The sequence below is a fragment of the Onychostoma macrolepis genome, chromosome 11, assembly GCF_012432095.1.
Source record: "Onychostoma macrolepis isolate SWU-2019 chromosome 11, ASM1243209v1, whole genome shotgun sequence".
Taxonomy (NCBI): Eukaryota; Metazoa; Chordata; class Actinopteri; order Cypriniformes; family Cyprinidae; genus Onychostoma; species Onychostoma macrolepis.
In genome coordinates this window covers 12066513-12089544 of record NC_081165.1, presented here as the reverse complement: position 1 = coordinate 12089544, position 23032 = coordinate 12066513, and the positions used below count along the sequence as shown (strand labels likewise).

At 38.7% G+C, this 23032-nt stretch overlaps 1 protein-coding gene across 3 annotated transcripts in view; it reads right to left on the bottom strand.

Moving 5' to 3' along the window:
- Positions 1-90: 90 nt before the first annotated feature.
- Positions 91-23032, bottom strand: part of dnah1 (dynein, axonemal, heavy chain 1) — a 35045-nt gene continuing 12103 nt past the window's right edge. For 2 of the 3 annotated variants that reach the window (XM_058791848.1, XM_058791850.1), the window contains 55 exons: positions 22926-23031; positions 22598-22777; positions 22218-22358; positions 21925-22088; positions 21111-21221; positions 20690-20984; positions 20360-20473; positions 20121-20270; positions 19845-19931; positions 19526-19712; positions 18770-18861; positions 18515-18669; positions 17513-17690; positions 17222-17416; positions 16929-17048; positions 16690-16848; positions 16410-16514; positions 16138-16278; positions 15888-16048; positions 15631-15788; positions 15219-15392; positions 15040-15069; positions 14648-14826; positions 14322-14549; positions 13796-13992; positions 13015-13150; positions 12461-12669; positions 12093-12264; positions 11826-12017; positions 11632-11742; positions 11323-11508; positions 11025-11216; positions 10024-10191; positions 9616-9807; positions 9283-9414; positions 8874-8999; positions 8634-8753; positions 7973-8122; positions 7678-7838; positions 7347-7572; positions 7051-7246; positions 6369-6520; positions 5776-5972; positions 5549-5693; positions 5122-5280; positions 4473-4604; positions 4166-4336; positions 3464-3643; positions 3062-3238; positions 2730-2900; positions 1957-2087; positions 1463-1607; positions 1059-1265; positions 558-792; positions 91-403 (listed from right to left, as the gene is read on the bottom strand). In XM_058791848.1, coding sequence (XP_058647831.1) covers positions 282-403; positions 558-792; positions 1059-1265; positions 1463-1607; positions 1957-2087; positions 2730-2900; positions 3062-3238; positions 3464-3643; positions 4166-4336; positions 4473-4604; positions 5122-5280; positions 5549-5693; positions 5776-5972; positions 6369-6520; positions 7051-7246; positions 7347-7572; positions 7678-7838; positions 7973-8122; positions 8634-8753; positions 8874-8999; positions 9283-9414; positions 9616-9807; positions 10024-10191; positions 11025-11216; positions 11323-11508; positions 11632-11742; positions 11826-12017; positions 12093-12264; positions 12461-12669; positions 13015-13150; positions 13796-13992; positions 14322-14549; positions 14648-14826; positions 15040-15069; positions 15219-15392; positions 15631-15788; positions 15888-16048; positions 16138-16278; positions 16410-16514; positions 16690-16848; positions 16929-17048; positions 17222-17416; positions 17513-17690; positions 18515-18669; positions 18770-18861; positions 19526-19712; positions 19845-19931; positions 20121-20270; positions 20360-20473; positions 20690-20984; positions 21111-21221; positions 21925-22088; positions 22218-22358; positions 22598-22777; positions 22926-23031 — 8800 coding nt within the window. In that variant the 3' untranslated portion in view covers positions 91-281. The remainder of the gene's footprint in view (positions 404-557; positions 793-1058; positions 1266-1462; positions 1608-1956; positions 2088-2729; positions 2901-3061; positions 3239-3463; positions 3644-4165; positions 4337-4472; positions 4605-5121; positions 5281-5548; positions 5694-5775; positions 5973-6368; positions 6521-7050; positions 7247-7346; positions 7573-7677; positions 7839-7972; positions 8123-8633; positions 8754-8873; positions 9000-9282; positions 9415-9615; positions 9808-10023; positions 10192-11024; positions 11217-11322; positions 11509-11631; positions 11743-11825; positions 12018-12092; positions 12265-12460; positions 12670-13014; positions 13151-13795; positions 13993-14321; positions 14550-14647; positions 14827-15039; positions 15070-15218; positions 15393-15630; positions 15789-15887; positions 16049-16137; positions 16279-16409; positions 16515-16689; positions 16849-16928; positions 17049-17221; positions 17417-17512; positions 17691-18514; positions 18670-18769; positions 18862-19525; positions 19713-19844; positions 19932-20120; positions 20271-20359; positions 20474-20689; positions 20985-21110; positions 21222-21924; positions 22089-22217; positions 22359-22597; positions 22778-22925; position 23032) is intronic. The other variant, XM_058791849.1, reaches the window with a different exon arrangement.

Sequence of the window (23032 nt, the reverse complement as noted above, 5' to 3'; positions counted from 1 at the left end):
CCATAGTGATATACTAAAATATTAATAAATATGCCATATATATTGCATGATATCATTGCTTGTGGTTGGAGTTCATTTTGTGGTTTGCGTGAGGGCCCCAAGATTTAGTACAACACTGCATCCTTGCATAAAACTGTTTTATTACTACATTTAAAAACTCAGTAGTCATCTCTAAACACTGACTGAGAGTGTTTACAGTGTAACAGTGTTTTTTTCATCAATATGTATTTTTCCAATGTTGCTTCAAGCTTTTGTGTGTGAATAAGGGTTTGTGTATAAGTCTAGTAGTCAAGCGTGCAGATCAAGGCCACACCCTGTTTGATCCAGTGCCCTTGGGTACGATCTGTGGGCAGCTCAACTGCAATTACATAGTTAGTTGAGTGCCCGGTGGTTGAGAGAGTTCCTGTGGGAAAAAAACAAAACTTTTCAGATCTCTGTGGTAAAACACAAACCGAATTGTCACATAAATCACAATGACTCCACAGGATGTACAGTAGTGAAACATTAACAAAAGAGTGTGGCAAGTTTCACAAAGAAATGTTCTTCAAATTGCTCACCAGCACGGGTAAGAGTTTTGTAGATAGGACACACGTAGATTCCAGACTGAGGGGGCTTGCGGTTGGGAACGGGTACCATCCAGATAACAGCCATCTCTGTGTAGAGCTCTTTGGGACGGGATTCGGTAAGCTGGCCTGTTTCTGAATCCCAGCGTGCCCCTTCAAGATACAGACCGTGGATGAAGCAGCCGATGTCGGGCCTCACAGTCAGCTCTTCTACTGCTTCCTTCATCACCTAAACGAGGGTTCAAACAGAGGAAATCAAAGAAAACCGTTAAAAGAAATGTTCCTAAAAAATATACACATCATGGCTGTTTAGATATGCAACATAACGTCCTATTCCAATGTTTGACCTTCTCAGGTATGCCATACTTCTCTTAATGGTCTATCAAATATCAAGCTTGCTTTGAGAGCTTAATATGGAAACATAGTTGAGGGTTCAAATTGCATTTCACAGAGTTTAATGCAAGAAAGCCTTGCTGTTGAAAGCAAATTATGCACCTTAAAGTCAAAAGCAATGGTGTCAATGGAGACCGAAGCACTTCGAGCAAAGTTCTGCAGGGTTCCTGTGAGGAAGGCTTGGGGGAAGAAGAACCCACTGATCCAGAATACAGCAGGAATGCCATCTGAGATCCAGTTCTGCAAAAAGCTTATGCGCTGAACCAGATCTGACACCCAGGAAGCCAACGGCTTAAGAGATGGATATGCCTTGGAAAATATTAAAAGAAGAATATTATGCTACCCATTCAAATATATCAAATAAGTCTAAGCCCTCAGTAGTCAAAGTGCTAATTCTGATTTCAGTTACATGCACAAGAGCGCTTGCATAGTCAAGACATAACAAAAACACTCATTCCACAAATTCAGTGCATGTCTTGCATGGTTAATATTTAGGAGAGTCTTGCCTTGGCCTTCCATAGTTCTGGAACAGCGTTGATGAACAGACTGTTAGACATCAGCTCCAGTTCAGATGACATAACCACCAAACCCTTCAAAGCCTTCACCAGATCACTGAGACTCTGGGAAATCACTGATAGCAACTTATTATATCTGTGAGAGTGATAGAGAGGTGCATTTTTAGAGTATGTTTTTTAAATATACACTATCAGTAAGATTTTTTAAATGTTTTTGAAAGAACAGTAATAGTAACACTGTTAAATATCATTGCAATTCAAAATAACCATTTTATATTTTATTTTAAAATGTAATTTATTCCTGTGATGGTGAAGCTGAATTTTCAGCATCATTACTCATCATTCTAACATGTTGATTTTGTCTTCAAGAAACACTTATTATTATTATTATCAATGTTAAAACCAGTTGTGCTGCGTAATATTTTTGAAAACTGATGCTTGTTTCAGTATTCTTAGATGTATAGTAAGTGAAACTGAAAACTTACCTTATAACCTCCTGAAGCAGGACTGTGTTCATAGATTCTTCATACATCACTGGGTATTTATTCATGACCTCCTGCACATTAATGAGACTAGGAATCTTCTCCACAATCCCCTCCACTATTTCCTCTATGATCTTAATGTGTAGAGGAGAAAAGAGAGTGTGCATTAAACCTAAAAAGCATATGCATTTTACTTCACTGGTGTTATGCACAATCCATAATTGCAGTGTTACAACTACAATCAAAAATTGGCCGCATGCATGGCCGTTTAAAATGCTGCACAACCATGTGGTCTTCTACAACTGTAGATTATCTGTTTAGGCTTGTTTTTCACTACATTTAAGAGCACATTGAAGAGCACAGTCTCATGCAAAACAGTGTGAATACACATACAATATACATATACACTACCATTCAAAAATTGGAGTTTGGTTTTTATGTTTTTGAAAGAAGTCTTGTGTTCACCAAGACTGCAGTTATTTGATTAAAAATACAGAAAAACAGAAATATTGTGTAAAGTAACTATTTATTATTTAAATATATTTTAAAATGTGATTTATTCCTTTGATGGCAAAGTTGAACTTTTCAAGGATTCTTTGAAAGTTCAAAAGAACAGCATTTTTTTTTAACAATTTAAAAGTCTTCACTGGTTTTTATATCAATTTAATGCAACCTTGATCTATAAAAATCATTTATTTAAAAAAAAAATTCTCACCAATTTTTAAATTGGTATATTAAATTCAAATAAATGTATGTAGAATCAATATGACACATACCTCATCTCTGGACTTGCCTCCGGTGGCTGCTGCTCTGGGCTGGAGCTTCACTAAAGTTCCCAGCAGAGCAAATGTCTCATTTTGTGCAAAGCTTATGTTGGCATTGTCATGGAGGCCAAAGATCTCCGGCGAGTCGTTAATTGGTAGGCCACGAAAGTATGTCAAATAACCCTGCAAAAAAAAAAAATAAATAGATGTACTCCAAACATAACAGAACACAAACACAAGCTAAATTGTAAGCCTGTGAAGGGAAACGTTCCTTTTGCACTGATCTGAGATCAGCTTTACTGTTTTTTCATAATATCTGCGGTTAAGAGATATCAGTTCTGGACCTTGACATTGTTCTCAGTGCTGATTTGTCTGTATTCTCCAGAAGGAGAGTAAAGGTGTTCAGGGCCCAGGACAGCGGGGCAGTAGAAATCTTCCAGGATGTTTAGGATGCAACGGCGATCCCAGTTATCTGTCACACGACCCCCATAGTTTATTTCTCCTGCAGTATACTTCAGAACCTGAACAGTGAGGGAGAGAGAGATCAGTAAGATTTGTGAGTGTTGCTTCCTTTATACAAACATAAACACTACCAAATATAGATGTTTAGATGTTCTGCAGGTGCTTAAAATGGCATATTTATAGTCACCCAATATGTTTAATCAGTTAAGGATATGCGCAAAGGAAGGGAAATACTCTGCAGAGAGACATGAAACTGTGTGTGCCAAGAGAACATCTGGATTTGCCTTATATGGGATGTCCTGATATTCATCCAGGAACATTTTCAGCTGGCTGATGCAGATGTGCAGGTCCCCATCCATAAACTCATACGGAATGTTAAATCCTAGTGGGCCGAATTTCCTGCGCTCAATAGCATTTCCATGGAAAAGGCACAGAGACAGGAGGAGAGCCTTAAGCTCTGCTGTCTGCCAAAAGACATATAGAAAAAGATCAAAAGAGAACAGTATTTAATAATAAAGATATCATATTACATATTTACATTTAAATATACACTAGCGTTCATAAATTTGGGGTCAGAATAAGATTTAGAAAAAATATTTTTTATTCAGCAAGGATGCATTAAACTTTCTATTTCAAATAAATGCTGTTCTTTTGAATTCCTATTTAACAAAGAATATTGAAAAAAAAAATGGTTTCTACAAAAATATTTAGCAGCAAAAGTGTTTTCATTGATAATAGTTTCTTTAACTGCTGAAAATTCAGATTTGCCATCACAGGAATAAATTACATTTTAAAAGAAAAAATATTTTTTTTTATTATTATTTGTAATAATAGTTCACAACTTATTCTTTAATTTTGTTCAAATAAATGCAGTCTTGGTGATTACAAGAGTCTTTTTTTTCAAAAACATTAAAAATATTGCTAGAATCCTAATTAATATGACACATTTTCTTCTCAACATAAACATGCTTCTTTTCAACAGGAACCTTAGTGCAGGAAGTGATGAAATCATCAGTGAGGCTGCCATAGGTCCTCAGGAGATTGGCTTTAATGCCTCGTGGTGGTTCTATGGTCATCTTGGAGCCATTCTGCAGAATTGACACTGGGAACTTGTTGCTGGGCAGACTAGTGAGCCAAAGACGGAAGTCCTGGTTAACCTACAATACAAACAAGTGTTTCAGTATATTTAAATGAACTCTTCCTTTGAAAAAAACAACGAATGTAACAAAGATTAATAGGTATATTCAACAAGCAGTCAATAAAATCTAAAATAGCTAGTCAGGTGTGTCAAACTTTGTCAGGATCGATGTTCTCAATGAGTCTCTCCAGAGAAGGCATCCAGCTGGGAGCGAGGTGGCAGTTCTGGAAGAAGACCCACTGTCCTACCTCCATGGCGCTGTGCATCATGGCCTCAGCACTGGGGCCCTGACATACAACCAATGCTGTTATCCCAATATAGTCAATAAACTCAAATATACACAGACATAGTTCTATTAATAATAAATTAATAAATAATAAAATTCTATTAAGCCTATGCACTAAAGGGAAGTACTTGCACTAAAGACGATATCCAAATTGACATTGTTATGACACTAGTCATATGTTGAATATTAATGTAAATGTTGGTGTGAGCCTGTAGGTCAGGTATTTCACAGTTCTTTAATAGGTGGCACAGAACATTGCAGGCTTTCAGAAACTTTAAATAGGAACATAATTAGCACTAGGGTGAGAAGCGATCTTTTATTAGAGTTCGTCTACTGAAAAGATAAGATGTATGGAGAGTATCTTAAGCTCAGGGTCTCAAAGGTGTGAGGGTGGATACTTTGAACTAAAATGCCATGTAGGATATGCTTAACACATTTTTTTTTTAGCTTAATCTGACTGTATATTTATGATATCAGTTTCTGCATATGTTTATCTCTGGATGTTTTGGCGTTCTGACCTGTCCTTGGCCAAGGGAGATGGCGGTCATCTTCTTTGAAAACTTCATGACCTCTGCAAACTTATAGAGGTCAGCAGCGGGGTCGGTACCAGGAGAAAGCACAAAAATGAGAGCGGTGGAAGGAGACGAATCTTTAAACACCACAGACAGGTCTGATGTCTGAGAGACAAGAGAAACATGGTGGAATGAGAGACATGACAAATCAAAACCAAAAACAGTGAGTCATACAAAAAAACATTATTAGTATGACTCAAAAATATGCAAATACCTACTACAGGGTGAATTCAAAGTAACCTCTGTTTATTTAACATTCTAATGAGAAGTTCTTACATAAACAGTGTTCCGTTAATATCAAAATGCTATTAGATTGTTAATGCTATTATATGATGATATGAGTACGGTGTATATAGGGCATATGTGTGAGTACCTGTGGCTCGATGAAGTTCTGACCCAGCTGTGAAGCCACAAAGTCCTGCAGGCCGTGAGTGAGCCGGTCAGCTCTCAGACAGCGCAGAAACAGAAGCTTCTGAAATGAGTCTAAACCACTGTCCCACTCGCCTGGAAGAGGCTCCCTGTTCACATATGCTTATAAACTGAGAATCTAAACCAGACATGCACAACAACAATACCACCTACAAGTGTGTTTGTGGCTACCTGTGTGGCTGGCTGCTATCGAATATACTCTTGAATGCAGACTCATGTTTGGAGAAGCTCTCTGGCAGGTTACTGAAGGTGGGCAGGGTGCTCAGTGCCAGTATGTCCTGCCAGGCTCTCATGGAGAGCCAGTTTGGAGCAGGATTTGGAGCCTGATGCTGGGGCCGGCCCCCTGATAACAAGTATTGCCACTCAGCCTGTACACACACACAGACATTCATATACAAATCAAGATAATTCTTTACTTTATTATTTCTTCCTCACTACAAACACAGAAAATGATATGGCAACACGGTGTTGGCTGTTCATTTGTTTTATCACAGCACAATCAAATAAAGCTAGATTTATAGTGAAATAAATATTAGCATTATTAAAAGCAGCTTGAGCGATAAAGATCAAAAGAAAATGGAGACAGAATTCACTTAATTAACTTGTTTTAAATGTCCTTGTGTGGTCTCTGATAAACATTTGCCGTAAATATTTTCTGGTTGGAAAGAAAGAGGCTGAGCTAAAAAAAAAAGAGAAAAAGATTGAGATGAAGACAAGAGACATTTAATCCTGTTTTTTTGTTTTTGGTTTTTTGTCTTGCTAACCATATCAATCTTGCTGTCATTCATCAGGATTCTGGAACAAAGGAGGAAGGCAAACATCAGCTTGTGTTTCTCAAAAAGACTGCGACAGACGTTACTGTACAAGCTGAAGGTGAAGAACTCGTTAATGTTGAAAATACGCTCCTTCACGTTATCTGTGGGAAAATAAACCAAGATAGTTAGTTAATCAGTTTGTTAATTTATAAAAGAATTTATATTGTATTACCTATTACTGTAAATATGTCTATAATAGTAGTTCCCACTATCTTGGCAAACCTGGATATAAATCTTATACTGTAGCTATGTTTCAAAAGTAATAAATTAATTTAAACTTCTAGTACTGAAAAAGTCATGTAAATGAATACAATGAAAAATAACTCCATGGGCATTTTTATAATGAATATAAATTTTTCTAGTTATACCAAGCTCTAAAATATTTTATTGGGTAGAAATAATAAAAAAAAGTTTTTAAAAGTAAAAAAAAAAAAAAAGTATTTAAAAAAAAAACTTTTATCCTTATCCAGTAAATCACAAATAACTGGAAAAGCTATGGGGTCTTTGAATATTGTTGTGGGTAGTGGAAAATGACCTTGGAGACAACAAGGCCACTGATAGCCACTGGTCTAAAAAAACCTTTGCAGGTTCTTCAGTGCCAAAGGTCAATAATAGAAGGGCACGTTTTCACCTGCTTTCTTTGAGTTGGCAATGCCACTCATAAAAATCCCCAGGAACCACTCCAGAGAGTACTGGTACATGGGGTCCACATTTGACAGATCTGACACACAGAAGAAGAGGATCTGGGCTCTGACAGCCACTGGGATGTATTCCAGACGTGTGGCGTCAATGTCCCTCTCAGTCGCCTCAGCTGCAGTCACTTTAGCCTAATGGTTTGAAAATGTTCAAAAATCACTGATTTGATATTAGATTTCTATAGCATAAATAGAAAGCAGATTTAGCTCTGCACAATCATTTCTTTCAGACCTGAATTTCTTCGGCTTTGACTTTGGAGGCCGCAAGTACTCTTATCAATTCCTCGTCATCAACAGGGTTTCCCTCTGAAGAGCTCAGTCGGAACAGGATCTGATCTTCTATCTCCTTTAATTCCTGTTTCATTTGTGCATTGCTCACAATGAGTTGGTTCTTCACCTTTTCCAGATCAGGTCTCTCTTCAGCTACGAGACAGCCTAGTAGCTGATCCTCTAGCCCACTGTATGAATACGCACAGAAACCCAACACACGTGAAATCCAGAATCCACCTCTCAACCTAAAAGCCCTCATTATGTTCTAGTCTTAAGAAATTTAAGAGCAGCACCTGGGTGAGAGGGTGAAGTTAATGAGAGTCACTTTAGTAGAGATCTCCGGTGAGTAATGTGGGTTGGGCAGCTTAGTGGTGATATACATCTTGAAGTCGTCATGATAGTGAATGACAGTGTCTCCGAGTTTTAGAACTACGTTGCCTTCATGGGTATACGTCTGAAGAGCATACACTCAAGAAAGTCAGATTTACACAACAGGCAGCTAAGAAACACTATAACAAAAGGTTCATTTAAATCGTCAAACACTGTTCGTATTCATGTGGTTTATTCACACAAAACAATGATGTATACCTGTCGTAGGAGCACAGGGTCTAATGCAGGGTCTAACTCCTCCCCGACATTCTCCAGCAAGCAAGGCTTACCAAAGCGGATAGCATTTTCTAAACTACGCAGGAAGTCTCGGTCACTCAACTTCATCACAGCTAATGTGTTATCACGCTCCTGTGGAAACAGAACAAAAGCAAAGACCATGAGAAAAGGCAGAAATTGCATTGGGGTAAATTATTCAATACAATACACACAATACTTGTTGTGTTAGGATGGCTATTTGTGCGAGTTTCGTGTTAAAACAAGCCAGGCGAGACGATTGTAATAACATGCAACTTTTTTGTCTCAACTTCCCACTCCCCCACTAGGGGGCAGTAGATAACCTTATCATCGCAATACTGTTCAAAAGTTCAGGGTCATTAAGATTTTAGTCCCATTCCATCAGCATTTACTGTCATTGATCAATTATATGCAGCCTGGTGATCATAAGAGACTTTTTTCAAAAACATAAAAAAATGATTGACCCAAAACTTTTGGACACTAGTGCATGATTTAGCTAGTTAGTTTTGTTATATTTTTTTGCATTATTTTATGTTTTATTCACACAAAACAATGATGTATACCTGTCGTAGGTAAAAAAAAACGTTATATAAGGTAAAAAAATTTTTTTTAGTATAATTATTACCATGTTCTTAATCCACTTGTTGGCCTGTCCCTGCGGATCGATAAACAGAGGCCAGCGCTGAGAGTATTGAGCAATTACTCCGTTCTCCACAGAAAGACTATCCTTGGGCAGGCCTGCAATCTACACACAAAATCACGCACGCAAATAAATAAATACACTTAAAATGTTAATAACTAGCATATTTACATAACAAACAGTATCATGTCTATGCACTGAAGTACTTATGTGTCGGTCTCTAACCTGCCAGGAGCGGATCTTGACTTTGTCTCCCAGTGTGCTGATCAGGCTTGGCCGTTCTGTGTGAGGGACTGCCAGTTCTTTAAAACCCCTGAGCCACTCCTCAGCCATCGCTGAACGATATTCTCCCTGCAGAAATCATACATATTAACATATACTCTCTCTGTGAATCTCACAATTAAATGTTAAAGATGAGATTTTTCTGCATTATGGCAATGAGAAAAAAAAGTGCTTATTTGTCAAGAAAATAATTTAAATAATATTTCTATTTATTTCTTTAGAATTTAGGGTGAAATATGACCTGATTTCGAACAGTTTTTGTAAACAACCACCCTCATAATTAACTCAATTAAATATTCAAACATCATTCCACCCAATATGCATTTTCTCTGCCGTATTCCCACACACTCACAGTGAAGGGTCCGAGGTAAGCTACGTATCCTGCAGCGAGCAGCACATCTCCTGCCACGTTATTCACCATGTACTCCAGTTGCAGAACTGTCTCTCTCCAGCGGACCTTCTCATCAGCCAGTCCACCAATCAGCTGCCACACACAACAACATCCTGTGTCTGAACCGCCATGTGCTCAATATAAACTCAAAGTATAGTAAACTTCTACTAAACATATTCACTAGTCATAGATTTCATACTGATGCAAATCAGGCTGGCATGATAAAGTGGTAAGTTTGACAAGCCAATGTCAGTGAAAAAAATGAAAAAGTTCAGATGGTATTTCTCTACTTACCTTATCTGCACGGATCAGTCTGTTCTCACACAGCTGACATTTGGCATCTAGCTCATCTCTCTTGGTCAGGCATTCATGATACTTGGCTTGCAGTGTGGCAATGCCCTCCTCTACAGCTGCTAGTTTCTCCTTAGCATCATCCAGAATACGTTGTGTTACAGCCAGATCCTCCTGAGACTCCTGCAAGGCTTGCTGCTCACACACACATAGAAAGCAATTAACATAATTATTAAAATTAGCCTCAGTTTTGCAAAAACTTCAACATGCTGAACAGCTTTAGGCAGAAAAGTGCTTAAAATGTTGTAGTTACACACACAGATATAAAAACAAACACACACAAAAAGGAATGAATATTCAAGGAGATTTAAGCTAAACAGTGGATTTAGCAGAAAGGAATCAAGCTCCTACCCGTTTGGGCTCTACAGCTCTGGCCACAAAATGGTACACATGCATTGCTCGCACCCACTGACAGATGGAAGTACAGGCTTTGGACACCTTTGCGATTGAGTCAGTCTGGAACTCTGGGTTGTCAATATAAGGCTGTACTTGTTTAATCACTGAATCTGGGATGTTGTCCTGTGGGATAAAAGACCAGAGCAATGGAAATTATACACTTCTGGCTTTTATGTTTCAATTAATATTTCTAATACCATGAACATTTTGAATTTGTGATAAAAATCTTACAATGTTTGGGCTCTGTAAAATTTTCAGTGTTTTTCAAATAAACCAAAGACTTTTATGCTCACCAAAACTGCATTTATTTGACATAAAATACAGTTAAAGGAGTAATATTGTGAAATATTATTACAATTTAAAACAATTGTTTTCTACTTCAATATATTATTAATATATTATATTAGTAGTATATATTAATATATTTGAATAATATCGGTCTTTAAATGCAAATGCAAAAGTATACTTGCAATAATTCCAATTTAGCACAATCAAATATACTTTATAATTTAGACTTCAGCACTACTTTCGCACAATTAAAGTACATTTCAAGTGTTTCAATTTAGCAGACTTTAAAGGGGTCATCGGATGCCCATTTTCCACAAGTTGATATGATTTAGGGTCTGAAAAGTCTGTAACACAGTTTGGTTCAAATTTATCAATGGTAGTGTAAAACAACACCGTTTTTACCCTGTCAAAAACAGCTCTGTCTACAGCAAGCCGTTTAATTGTATGTTGCTTTAAATGCAAATGAGCTCTGCTCACCCCGCCCTTCTCTTCCGAGCCACTCTCTGAGAGATGGTAAACTTTAGTTGCATTCATTGTGAAACTGGCTAACTAGCACATTATTAGGAAATGCGATTTGCAAAGATTCAACAAAACAACGTAAACAAAACGTAACAACGTAAACAAAAAGGGACACGCTTACATTACCCACATACAAATTCTCATCTCACCTTGTCATACTTGAAGAGACCATCCAGAAATTTTCCTGGATCCTGCAGAAGACCCTTTCCTGCATCCCAGTAGTCATCAACCTTCTCTCCGAGCTTCTCTCCTGCAACTTTCTTGGGTTTGATACCTTTCAGGATACAGACAGCTTCTATAACCAGCTTCACTCCTTGAGGAGGCCTCTGCAGAGCCCGCACCTACAGTATATCAAACACACACACACACACACCTCCTTGTGAGCTGGCATGACCTAAACATTGTGGCATTTTGGACAGATGTCAACAGGAAATATAATGTTTGCACCTCAACAACATCATTCTTTTTCAGTGACTTCAGGCTAGCGAGGGCAGCGTCCAAAGCAGGAAGCGCTTCATTCAGATCTTTCTGAGCGTCATCAGCGATGGCCTGTGCCACACGAGCCTTTTCAGTGGCTTTAGTCTCCTCAGCCTGCACCGCTACACGAGTCTCCTCAGCTACCACTGTATCTTCCTACACACACACACACACACACACACACATAAACACACATATCTCAGGCAACAAAAATCAATGTGGAATCTTATTCATTCATGTTTGCATTCCTAAATGTTTTATTTTTGCTGTTTTATTCACTTTTATTTGCTCCATGGTGATCACAGTGTCCTTGGCTGCTTCCTCCAGCTGAGGCCTCATCATCTCCAACTCTTCCTGCATCTTGCTCACATCCTCTGCTGTACTCAGCAACTACACACATACACATACAATCAAAAAACCTGTTTGTAGATAATGTAGAATGTGTAGGAAGAATGAGATGTTTCCCAAATCACCTTATCCAGGCCGGTTTTCATTCTCTGTCGAGCACTGTGTAGCTCCTGCTTCTTCTGGCCAATCAGAGATGAGAAGATGCTGAGGAGCTCCAGGTAACTCTTAGGAGTGACGTAGTTGTAGCGGGAAAGTTCAGCTAAGTACTGCTCACACTTCCTGGACACCATTTGATGGATCTCAACACACATCAGTGCCTGTAAAGAGAGACAACAGGAAAGTTTTACGATATTGTATACACTTACACATGCATATCACACACTTTTACTGACCAGGCTTTGGATGGCTGTAGGGCTGGCCTCCAGTTCTGGAAGCTCATTGAGGAAAGATGTTGCTACAGACTGTAGTGCCTCCTGTGGCCATGCGCTGAACCAGTCAATGGTGCAACAGTTGACTAGTGAGGGGAACTGCCTGAGGCGAGCCCGGAACACTTCCCCTACTGGGCTGTAGATGGAGACAGAGAACAGAGGTCTTGAGACTCAGTTTCCAATTGTTTACTGTATGTTTCAAGCTGAAATATGATGGGATATCTTTCTAACAAATGGGACAAAAATAGTTTTACACTAGATCACTGCAACAGTTCTGAAAAGTGTATTTGTAGCACTTAAGTGTCAACAGAAGTATTAATATAAAGATAAACCTCATGCAGAGAACAGTGTGGATGTTGCTACGGACTCTCTTGATGTAGGCTGCCATGAGGTTAGCTTTTGTGGGCTGCTGGCCCATGTCCTGAACCACAGGTTTCATGGCAGTCAGGATCCGTTCCTGCTCCTCTGAAGTATAAAGGTTGGGCACATCGCCTGAGTTCAGGATGTTATTCACATCCTCCAGGAAAGATTCACTCTTAATCTGAAAACCAGTAGGTAAAATGTGTTAAAGACTTGGACAGCAAGTTGTTGTGTGTTTGCCAATAGTGTCAAGGTGATTTTCTCGCAGATAAATCTTTTAGGAACATAGGAAGATTTCTGAAGGATCATGTTGACACTGAAGGCTATAGTAAATTCAGCTTTCCATCACAGGAATAAATTACATTTTAAAATATATTACTGTGTTTACTATTTCTGACCAAATAAAAACAGCCTTAGTGAGCACAAGATTCTTCTTTAATAAACATTAAAAAATCTTACCGATTCCAAGCTTTCGAACAGTATATCTAGTATATAATGTGAAAATGTTTATAATCTGTGAACTCACCTGTGTATCTACAAACAGGAAGGTGATTTGCACATTCTGCAGACCAGCCTTAAGCATGATGCTCTTGATGTCCTCTCTCCACTCTAGGAAGCCATAGTTCTTGGAGAGTTCAATCTGGAAGCACTCATATTCAGCTCTGACAATATAAGGACAGTCACAATCAGAAAATCTGTGTTCAACAGTGAAGCCATAGATGAGGTCTTTAATTTGGTCTATCACTTTTGGACGGTTTCCAAATTGACATATGAATGAATGACTGAATGTTCAAAATGATGCTGGGATATAATAGCAGGAGTTACACTGTAATCATTTCTTTGTGGGTGGCCATGTATAAAGACATTTTCAAAACTATTAACTAAAGTTTAAGATATGGCTAGTGTTTACTTTCAAATGTTGCTCCTTAAACACATTCTAGCAAAATGTTTTCCTTTTGTATAAAAACTGTGTATATCGTCAAATTATGTATTTGTATTATATATGTCACAGTTTATTAGATGTGTTCAAATAGATGGTACTGATATTGAACGTTGCTCACATATGTGTTCCAGGCATGACATAATAATTATTTTCAGTTCTACATGAGTGGCAGAGCAAAATGTTTACAGGCATGGATCATTTTAACAAAAGTATTCATGTCAAAATTGTTAAGGTTTAAACTCAGTTTCAATTCTGTGGGTCAGTGTAACTTCTGGTTTTGATAAACTGAAGCCTTATTCAACTGACTCATTAGTGATGCTAATTATATTTTAACGGTTCAGCATAACAACTCTTTAGCTCTCACATGTGTGTCGCAAGCCTGGTAAGCGACTGGCGTCCACTGCCACCAACTCCTAACAGCAAAGCGTTCCCCAGGGGCTGGCGCAGGATACGGCTGATACGGCACACATGCTGTATGGCGTCCATGAACAGCACCAGCTTCATCTTAGTGGTGCTAGTCTGGTTATAATCATCCATGTACTCCTCCATCACACTGGCCAGCTGTATTAGTGGATACAGAACAAGACTCAAAAAAACCTTTCGATTCAAAAAACAACTATTTTATGCTAAATACTTGCCAAAGCAAGCAAACTGCCAAAAGATAAAAACGTTACATTTTAACAGCGAGTGGCTGCCCACACAAAAGTCTGATCCAGGGTTATTATTGTTAAAAAAAATCACTTGAACTCTAATAGTAATTCACTCAAAATAAAAATAACACTGAATAACACAGAAATGTAATATCCACACAATTTGAGGCATTATTGATATGTGTAGCAAGCACCACTAACATGTAACCGAATCAATACAAGACAATATAAGCCTTGCACCTTCTCTCTATCTTCAATCAGCCGGTAAACCTTGACAGCCCCAGGGAACATGAAGTCCCCATATAGGACTGGCTGGTACGGGACCACCTCCTCAATTTTGCACCCAAACTCCTGTATGTGAGTGTGGAGGAGTTGGTCAAACCACTTCCTGTCCTCATCGCTGACCAGTCGATCCTGGAACACCCTGCAGCTCTCATGATACCAAAGCTGCAATAGCTGTATTTTATTCTGAGTAAACAGAGATGATACAAAAGATTTTATGAAGATTTGAACAGATAAAACATGACATATCTTACCTAAAAACTGAGACTTATTAATGGTGGTACCTCTATTTTCCCAACCTCTGCCATCAGGATGCCCTGGAAGACTTTTGAGAGGTCCCTCAGGTTGAACGTATAGTGGGATTTAGCAGGTGTGGGTAGGAGAGCAGATGTAAGAGTGGAGTACACCCTGATGGTGGCATCCACTAGTGGCTCATTGAATGGTTTAATTTCTGGAACTTTCTCTAGAAATCACAGATGCAATCATGAGTTTGTGTGAGAAAATCCATTTTGCAAGTAAGACATATACAGTATGTTAATATAAGCTCAATATTTCTCATTTCAGAAATATATTAGTAACTTATATTTGTAAATAGCAATAAGAATTTTTAGTGGTTTAGTCTTTCTCTTCGTTCTCTCTGTCTATCTTTCAGTTTCTCTCTCTGTATCAAGCTTACTGCCTGGGTCCTTTTTACTCATATTTCCATCTGTAAAAAACAAAATAAAAAAATAAACAAATCAGAACATCAAAAACATCGTTTAAAATGCTACCAAAGCTTCTGACTGGTGTTTCCTGATGAGAACCCACATTGAAATACATTCATATCTAGATGCCCACATGATGACTGTCACTCACCCATCCAGCTCCCCAGGATGGTGGAAAAGATCTTCTTCTTGCTGGCGTCCTCCATTTCAGTGGAGGACAGGAAGTTGAAGTGGCGTGTGAAGCGTTGAGTGATGGGGTTCCTGCCGCCACCAGGAGGGCCCATGGCACATGCAAAGTTTATGTCAACAAGGTTTTTAAATGTGCCTGTTAAACACAGAGGATGAATCAGAGTTTGTAAAAAGTTTTTTTGTATGCTATCATTCAGGAATGCTGCTTAATATTTTTTGTGGAAACCATAGATTCTTTGATGAACAGAATGATCAAAACAACAGCCTTTATGTGAAATAGAAATCTTTCTGTTGGTCACTTTAATGGATCTTTGTTGAATAAAGCATTAATTTCTTAAAAAAAAAAACAGACTGACCCAACTTTTTAAACACACCTATCTGTTTCCTGTCATACCAGCCTCCATGATCCATCCACTGGCGCAGCAGTTCAATGGGAGGCTGAGCTCCGTATGTTTCCAGCATGGGCATGTTCAGATCATCAATGAAGAAAATAAAATATTTTCCCAAAGGAGGCCCAAACACACCTTTACGTCTGCAATTAAGATATGTGTAAATACTAAAAATCTAGTAATATGTACAGAGAAAAAATGTATAGTAACAGACTGATGAGAGGAAGAGATAGTGGAAGAACCTTCTGTCAAGTTTGCTGTCGATATAGTCTTGAGTCTGATTGGCGGAGGTGCGAGCAGAGAACATCAGGAAGTGAGTGATGTATTCAGCAGGCATGTTCTTGAGAAGCTTGTCTGATATGGTCAGGGTCTTTCCTGTGCCAGTTGGCCCAATGCACAAGACCTGACAAATCAAAGGAGGAAACCAGCTTAGCAGCACAACCATATGACATTAAGTTGACTGCATGTAGACTGAGAGTCAAAACTACCCACAGGCTTCTTATTGGAAAGCAGCATGTCTATCAGGAACGACATGCGAACAGTGTCAACTGTGGGCACAATGATGTCAGAGTAGCTAGTTTCTGGGGTGATGACCACTTCCTGGGCATATTTCATCCAATTGACCCATTGAACCTGAAGCATTTGAATAATCAAATGAATGCATGTTTATTCTATCATTTGAAAATGATTTCATTCTTTTAATCAAACGTATCTCTCAAAAATGTTTTGTAAATTAATTTCTACATTCCAGAAAACATTCTCACCTTCCTCTCTTTTTCATCCTCCTCCTCCTCATCAAAACAACTTATCCCTGCATCATCTAAATGGTAATCGTACACTAGTCCCTCCTCAGGGAAACACAGTTGGACCTGAAAAACAAAGAAATTAGGTTTTCAAAATGAATAATAAAATGAATGAATAAACTTACAAAAAAAGTCATAAAAATTATTTGAATACTCTGTGGCACTTCTGTTTAATTATCTACAGCATGTAAATCATTGCTGATAGCTCTGAGCTTCATGATAAATTTATGCTACTTTTGACCTTTTCTTCAACCATCTTGCCCCTGAGCCATGAACTGAAACGTTGGCAGCCGGCAGCGTCTCCTGTAGCTCCAACACTCCATATGAGTGAAAAGATAAACCAGGGCTCAATCAGCTCCTGCAGCCGAGACAGTTTCTCCTGGGAAGGGGGTTTCTTACCCTGACCACACACACAAAATTAGGTTTAGCCATGAATAAATTAGTTTCACCACTGTATGTAATACTAAGCAGTTCTCTGACCTCTCGTGGGATGAAGGGCTGAAAGAAACAGTCCATCAGTTTGAGCAGAGAGCAGGTAAGATTGCTGTCCATGGAGGTGATCACCTCCTTCACTGATTTTCTGACAAATTGGATGGAGTCCTGAGGCAGCACATAACAACATCTCAAAACCTTGATAGACAATAAACTGCATACCTTACAATACGTTCACTTTTATTTGATCAACAGATTTTGATCAGGCTGTAGACTACGTAAACTACGGTGCTTTTAATTCAATTTAATTTAAAAATAAAAAACACTACAGGACCAATCACCTGTAAGAACCTAGTGAAGAGAGAGTTGAGTTGATCTGTGTAGGGCTGAAACAGGTCAGGGATTATGCGGAGCCAACATTCTGTGAATGGAGTCAGACCGAGAATACTGGGCTCAAGATATACCATACCACAGCGAGAAACCGTGGCAGGAGATGCCACTGCCAAATCCTGCACCTCAAACATCATAGTCATCACCTGAGGGCCAAAAATTTGTCCGAAAAACAGAAAATTATTATTATAGTTAAACAAAGGCGGTACAACACTGAGAGCTATTAGCAGAAATTCACATACCTCGGAGAGTTTGATGATCTCGCCAGAGCTTAGACACAGTTTCTTGTTGTCATCCAGAACCGTGTTCATATTCTCGATCCACACAGCATCCACAGGTCCATCAAACATGTACCACTTCTTCTCCTGGTCCATGGAGGCAGCTCCATCCCGAATGAGACAAGACAGGATACCATCTGTCCTGTAATTTAACAGTTTAACTTTTAACAACCTGCACAGTCTTTTTTTTTTTTTTTTTGCAAGATATCTTTTTAAGAATTTTTTCCCTTTATTTAAGGGGGCATCGGATGCCAATTTTCCGTAAGTTGGTTTGATTCTTCAGGGGCTTCATGAAATGTCTGCAACATACTTTGGTGAAAATTCCTCTATGGTCGTCTAAAACAATACCTTTGTTCCTTGTCAAAAGCAGCTCTGCTCACAGTGATCCATTTTGGCGCATGTCTCTTTAAATGATAATGAGCTACTGCTCACCCCACCCCTCTCTTCTGTTTTTTGTGTATTCAGAAACAAAACAAAAATAAAACTAATCCACTGTGTCCTCAGTGGCTCTGATGTTGGGATAAAATGAAGACTCAAATGTTCACTTTTATATCCAACTTCAAAACACCTGAATTGCTTACGAGATACTGTTGTCGCTACAGCTGCTCGAGCGCAGAGAAAATGGCAGACAGCGTACAACTCTCTGAGGGCTGATATATGTTAATATGGGACAGTCCGTCAGTGGTCGTGGGCAGGGCCTGAGGAAACTGAAAACGGCTTGATAATTGAGACTGTTTAGGTTTTTTGGGGATTAAAAAAAGGAGTGAATGGATTTTTATCATTGTAGAGTGGTTGTGTCCACACACTGCTAATATGCAAACACCATGTAAAAGTGAATTTTGCATCCGATTATACTAAGATTGGATAGTATAAACTCAGGTCAACAAAGTGCAACCAGAGTGCTGCCCAGGAGGCTACGTCAACCTGTACAGCACTGTTATTACAATAAATCCAGAGTGCACTCACCATTCATGAGTAAGCTGATCAAATTCTCCATAAAGCTGCCCCATAGTGATGGATTTTGGGTTGAGCACGTAGGTCTGTACAGACTCATATACTCCTCCACTAACTGAAGGTTGGCCTTTCAGGGCTGTCATTGCTGCTCCCAGCACTTCATAACACTGTAAGTATGTGCATATAAGCGAATTCCAAAATCAGAATTTGCCATTTTTGTTACAGCTTCTTTATTTGTGCACTGGTTTGTGTATTAATGAATCTTACCTTAGTTTTCCCAGAGCCTGAAGGTCCTACCAACATTAGACCGTGTCTGACTACAGTGGTCTCATATAATTGAATACACTTGGTTATAAAGCCTGCAAGACAAGAAAAACACTAAAAAGGAATTTCCTGACTAACCAATTTAGCATTTCATATGACTTTTTTTCCAAATTATAGCATTAGAGTAAATAGACAACCAAAAATATTTAGAGCTGTTGATAATTCCACATAATCATTTTGGTAAGAAATATGATTTGCTATAGTTTTCTTATAAATCACATAATTCTACCGCACAAGTCAAGTCAAGTCACCTTTATTTATATAGCGCTTTTACAATACAGATTGTGTCAAAGCACTTAACAGTATATGTAATGTAATAGTAATGTATAATGATAAGATTAAACACTCAATTTTCAGTTAAAGGCATTTCATTATTGAATTCAGAGATGTCATTGTCTAGCTCAGTTTAGTTTAAATAGTATCTGTGCAATCAAATCGGCGATAATCGCTAGAAATTAAGTGTCCCCAACTGAGCAAGCCAGAGGCGACAGCGGCAAGGAACCAAAACTCCCTCTGTGACAGAATGGAGAAAAAAAAACCTTGGGAGAAACCAGGCTCAGTCGGGGGGCCAGTTCTCCTCTGACCAGACAAAACCCGCAGTTCAAAAGTTTATATTTCTATTTTAATTTTGTTGCAATTTCTAACAATAGTAGTATTATGTAGTTAGGTATTTTATTATATTTTAGTTATCACACTCACCATCCACATCTTTAAGGCATTTGATTGCACAGACATTCCTGATGGACTCTTCTAGGGTACCATAGTCTATTGGCTCTTCACGGATCTTGGGGAAGAGGTCGGACACAATGCCATTGAAGAGCTTGAGGTCGTCCTGAAGGAACTTTGGTACATTGACATCTCTGATGGCACGCAGGCATATCAGCTCCTGCATAAATCACACAATTCGTTCAGCAGCAGGTGGTTTTATATCTGTGGTGCTTAAAGAAGAGATTAAACTGCAGAAAAAAAGTTAAATAAATTTTATAGAATACTGCAGAGCAAACATGTATCATCAAACCTCATTCATATCAGGATTTTCCCTCTTCAAGTTTCCAGCTGCTGAGATCACAGTTTTTACAGCTCTCATGCCAAAATCATAGTGGTCCTAATTGACAACATGCAACAAAGTGAATTTCACACAAAACACATAGAAGAAGTCTGAATAAACAAGTAAAACAAACAGATGTGAAACAAGCAGATGAAGCCTATTTTTCTTCTTTTTCATTTTTCTTTCCTGACAGTTTCTATGAAATTCCCCCAAAACATGGCTGCACTCATGCCATAAAAGTCAAACCTGTGAGCTGAGCTGTTCTGAGGACAGTTTGAAAGTGCTGGTAATTTTTTTGGACAAGACTTTGGCATCACTGAAGCCGAATGAGTAAAGAGAGATCTCCGCTATCATGGCATAATCAGGGATCATCATAGCCACAGGACGGAAGAGGGCCTAAGGAATACGTACAGTACATTTTCAATCAGTCTTTTTTACTTTGAGCTTTTACATTGCTATTGGCGAGTTCCATACATTTAAATCACCTTTAAATTATCTGGTAGTTCAGTGCGACCAGCATAACCAGGATTCATAGTGATGAAGACCGCACAGGATGGAACAAGAGTGATTTCCATGCCTTCGAATACAAATTTCTTCACCTGAACACAACAAACAGGACATCAGGGTTTTCCACACATTTTTACCAATGAATTTTCATGATTTTCTAGTCTATAAAAATAAGGATAATAATTAAAAATAATTTACTAGATATGATGTATGCAAGTTATGTTCCAAAAAAACATGCCTTCTGTCCTTAACACGCACATATTATAGTCTTTAAAAATAGTAGGCCTCAAGTGTGTGATTTTACTCACTCTTTGCTGTTGGGCTTTTTGAATGGTTGTGATCTGTTGAGCCACAACTGATAAAACCTCCACATCAATTCGATTGAATTCATCAAAGCAGGCCCAGGCCCCTGAACTAGCCAAGCCTTTGAGGAACTTGCCCATGGCTATGAAGTCCAGCTGATCAGAGCAGTTAAAAACTACAGTCTGGATGGCCAGAGCTTTGCCCAGGTCTTTAGTGGTCTCTGTCTTTCCTGTACCCGCAGGGCCTGCAGGGGCACCTCCAAACTTTAAGTGAAGCGCACCAGTCAGGGTGAGGTAGCACCTGTGTGATGGACAAACATTGTATTTAATTTTAATTTCTCACAAAGAAAGTATCCTGTAAAATACTTTTCTTTGCAAAGCATATGTACAGATACATATAAATGAAGTTCAGTTTTCTAAATGTCACCTGTCTGTCAATGGAGTGATAACAAGTCGTCCTGAGTTACCAAGGTACTCATAACCATACAAGAACTCAGCATTCACTGCTCTGATGTACAGGTCATCACGCCAGTAATATCTATGAAAACACAAACACTAACACGTGTACAGTAAACTGATGTCTCTCTCTCTCTCTCTCTCTCTCTCTCTCTTTATATATATATATACACACACACACACACACACATCACGGTAACACTTTACAATAAGGTGTCATTCATTAACATTAGTTAATGTGTTAATTAACATGAATGAAAAATGAACCCTACATTTATCACAGTATTTATAAATCTGTTGATGTTAGTTACTAAAAAATACAGTTGTTCATTGTTTGTTCATGTTAGTTCACAGTGCATTAACTAATGTTAACAAGCACAACTTGTGATTTTAATAATGCGTTAGTAAATGCTGGAATTAACATTAACTAAGATTACTAAATGCTGTAGAAGTATTGTTCATTCTAGTTCATGTTAACTAACGAACCTTCTTGTAAAGCAGGGGTCACCAAACTTGTTCCTGGAGGGCCGGTGTCCTGCAGAGTTTAGCTCCAACCCTAATCAAACACACCTGAAGCAGCTAATCAAGGTGTTGCTTGGTATACTTGAAACTTCAAGGCAGGTGTGTTGAGGCAAGTTGGAGCTAAACTCTGCAGGACACCGGCCCTCCAGGACCGAGTGTGGTGACCCCTGTTGTAAAGTGTTACCCATATACTACTTTTACAATACTACTATTATAATGTTACAAACAATTTATATATATATATTGATTTTATATTGTATAACCTCAGTTGGCTGATCCACTCAAAGTCATTGACACTGGACACTTTCTCCTCAACCAGCTTTGCTGCCACATCTTTAGCATGCACTTCGATCACAATGAGTGCTGAGAGTACCGCCCGCTGCATCCTTGACAGACGACCCCGCACCAGCTGCACCAAATCTCCCAACTGTTTGGGCATATACAAACACATACTTTAACTTACATCCTATGTTCCTTATCAGAATATACAACATTGTAACACACAAAACATCCCCAGAAATGTTTAATTGTTTGCACTGTTGGAAACAATCCATACCTGTGTTTGTAGCTGTGGATAAAGCCGATCTGCAAGGTCTCCCTTATCCAGAGACTCTGATACCTCTTGAGTCCAAAATGTTTGACAGCCAGCGATCACCACCTGCCCAGGCCAGGACAACACCCACTCTGTACGAGGATGCTGCAGGCAGGGTTGAGACTTTATATCACAACATCACTGACAACATAAACTACTTGTTATTATAAAACACATTGTATTTAGGCTGTTACAAAAAAATCCAGTGCACTTTGGAAATTTATGGTGATTCAAACTGATTAAAGGGCCATTTACATAAAACAAACAAACAAAACATTGTTTTAGCCATGCACTTTTTTAAAAATCACTGACTTGACATCTACAAAATAAGAAACAACACTTACCTCTACATAGGCTTGCAGTGAACGACTAATGTTGTCTCTTATACTGGCCTTCATGGAGTTCTCCACTTCCCGCAACCAATGCTCCACATTCCCAGAAGGAGACACAGGGACGGACAACTGGACTTCCTCTCCCTCAGCAGAGTACATGTGTGTGATCAGCAGATCTGACTGGAACTGGAGCTGCATGTGGTACAACAGATTTCAGAATTTCTGACATTAATTGAAACACTATAGTATTATATATCCAAAATGATATTTTCTGCCATGCTAATAATATAGTAAACATACTACAGCAAATCATATGTGTTGGATGCAAAAGAGGACTCACGCGGGCGACGTTCTCAAAGCATTTGCGGAGATGTGGCTGCACTGCTGTTGGATCTTTAGTCTGAGATAAAATCTCCAGCAACTCATCATCTGATAAAAAGTAAAATC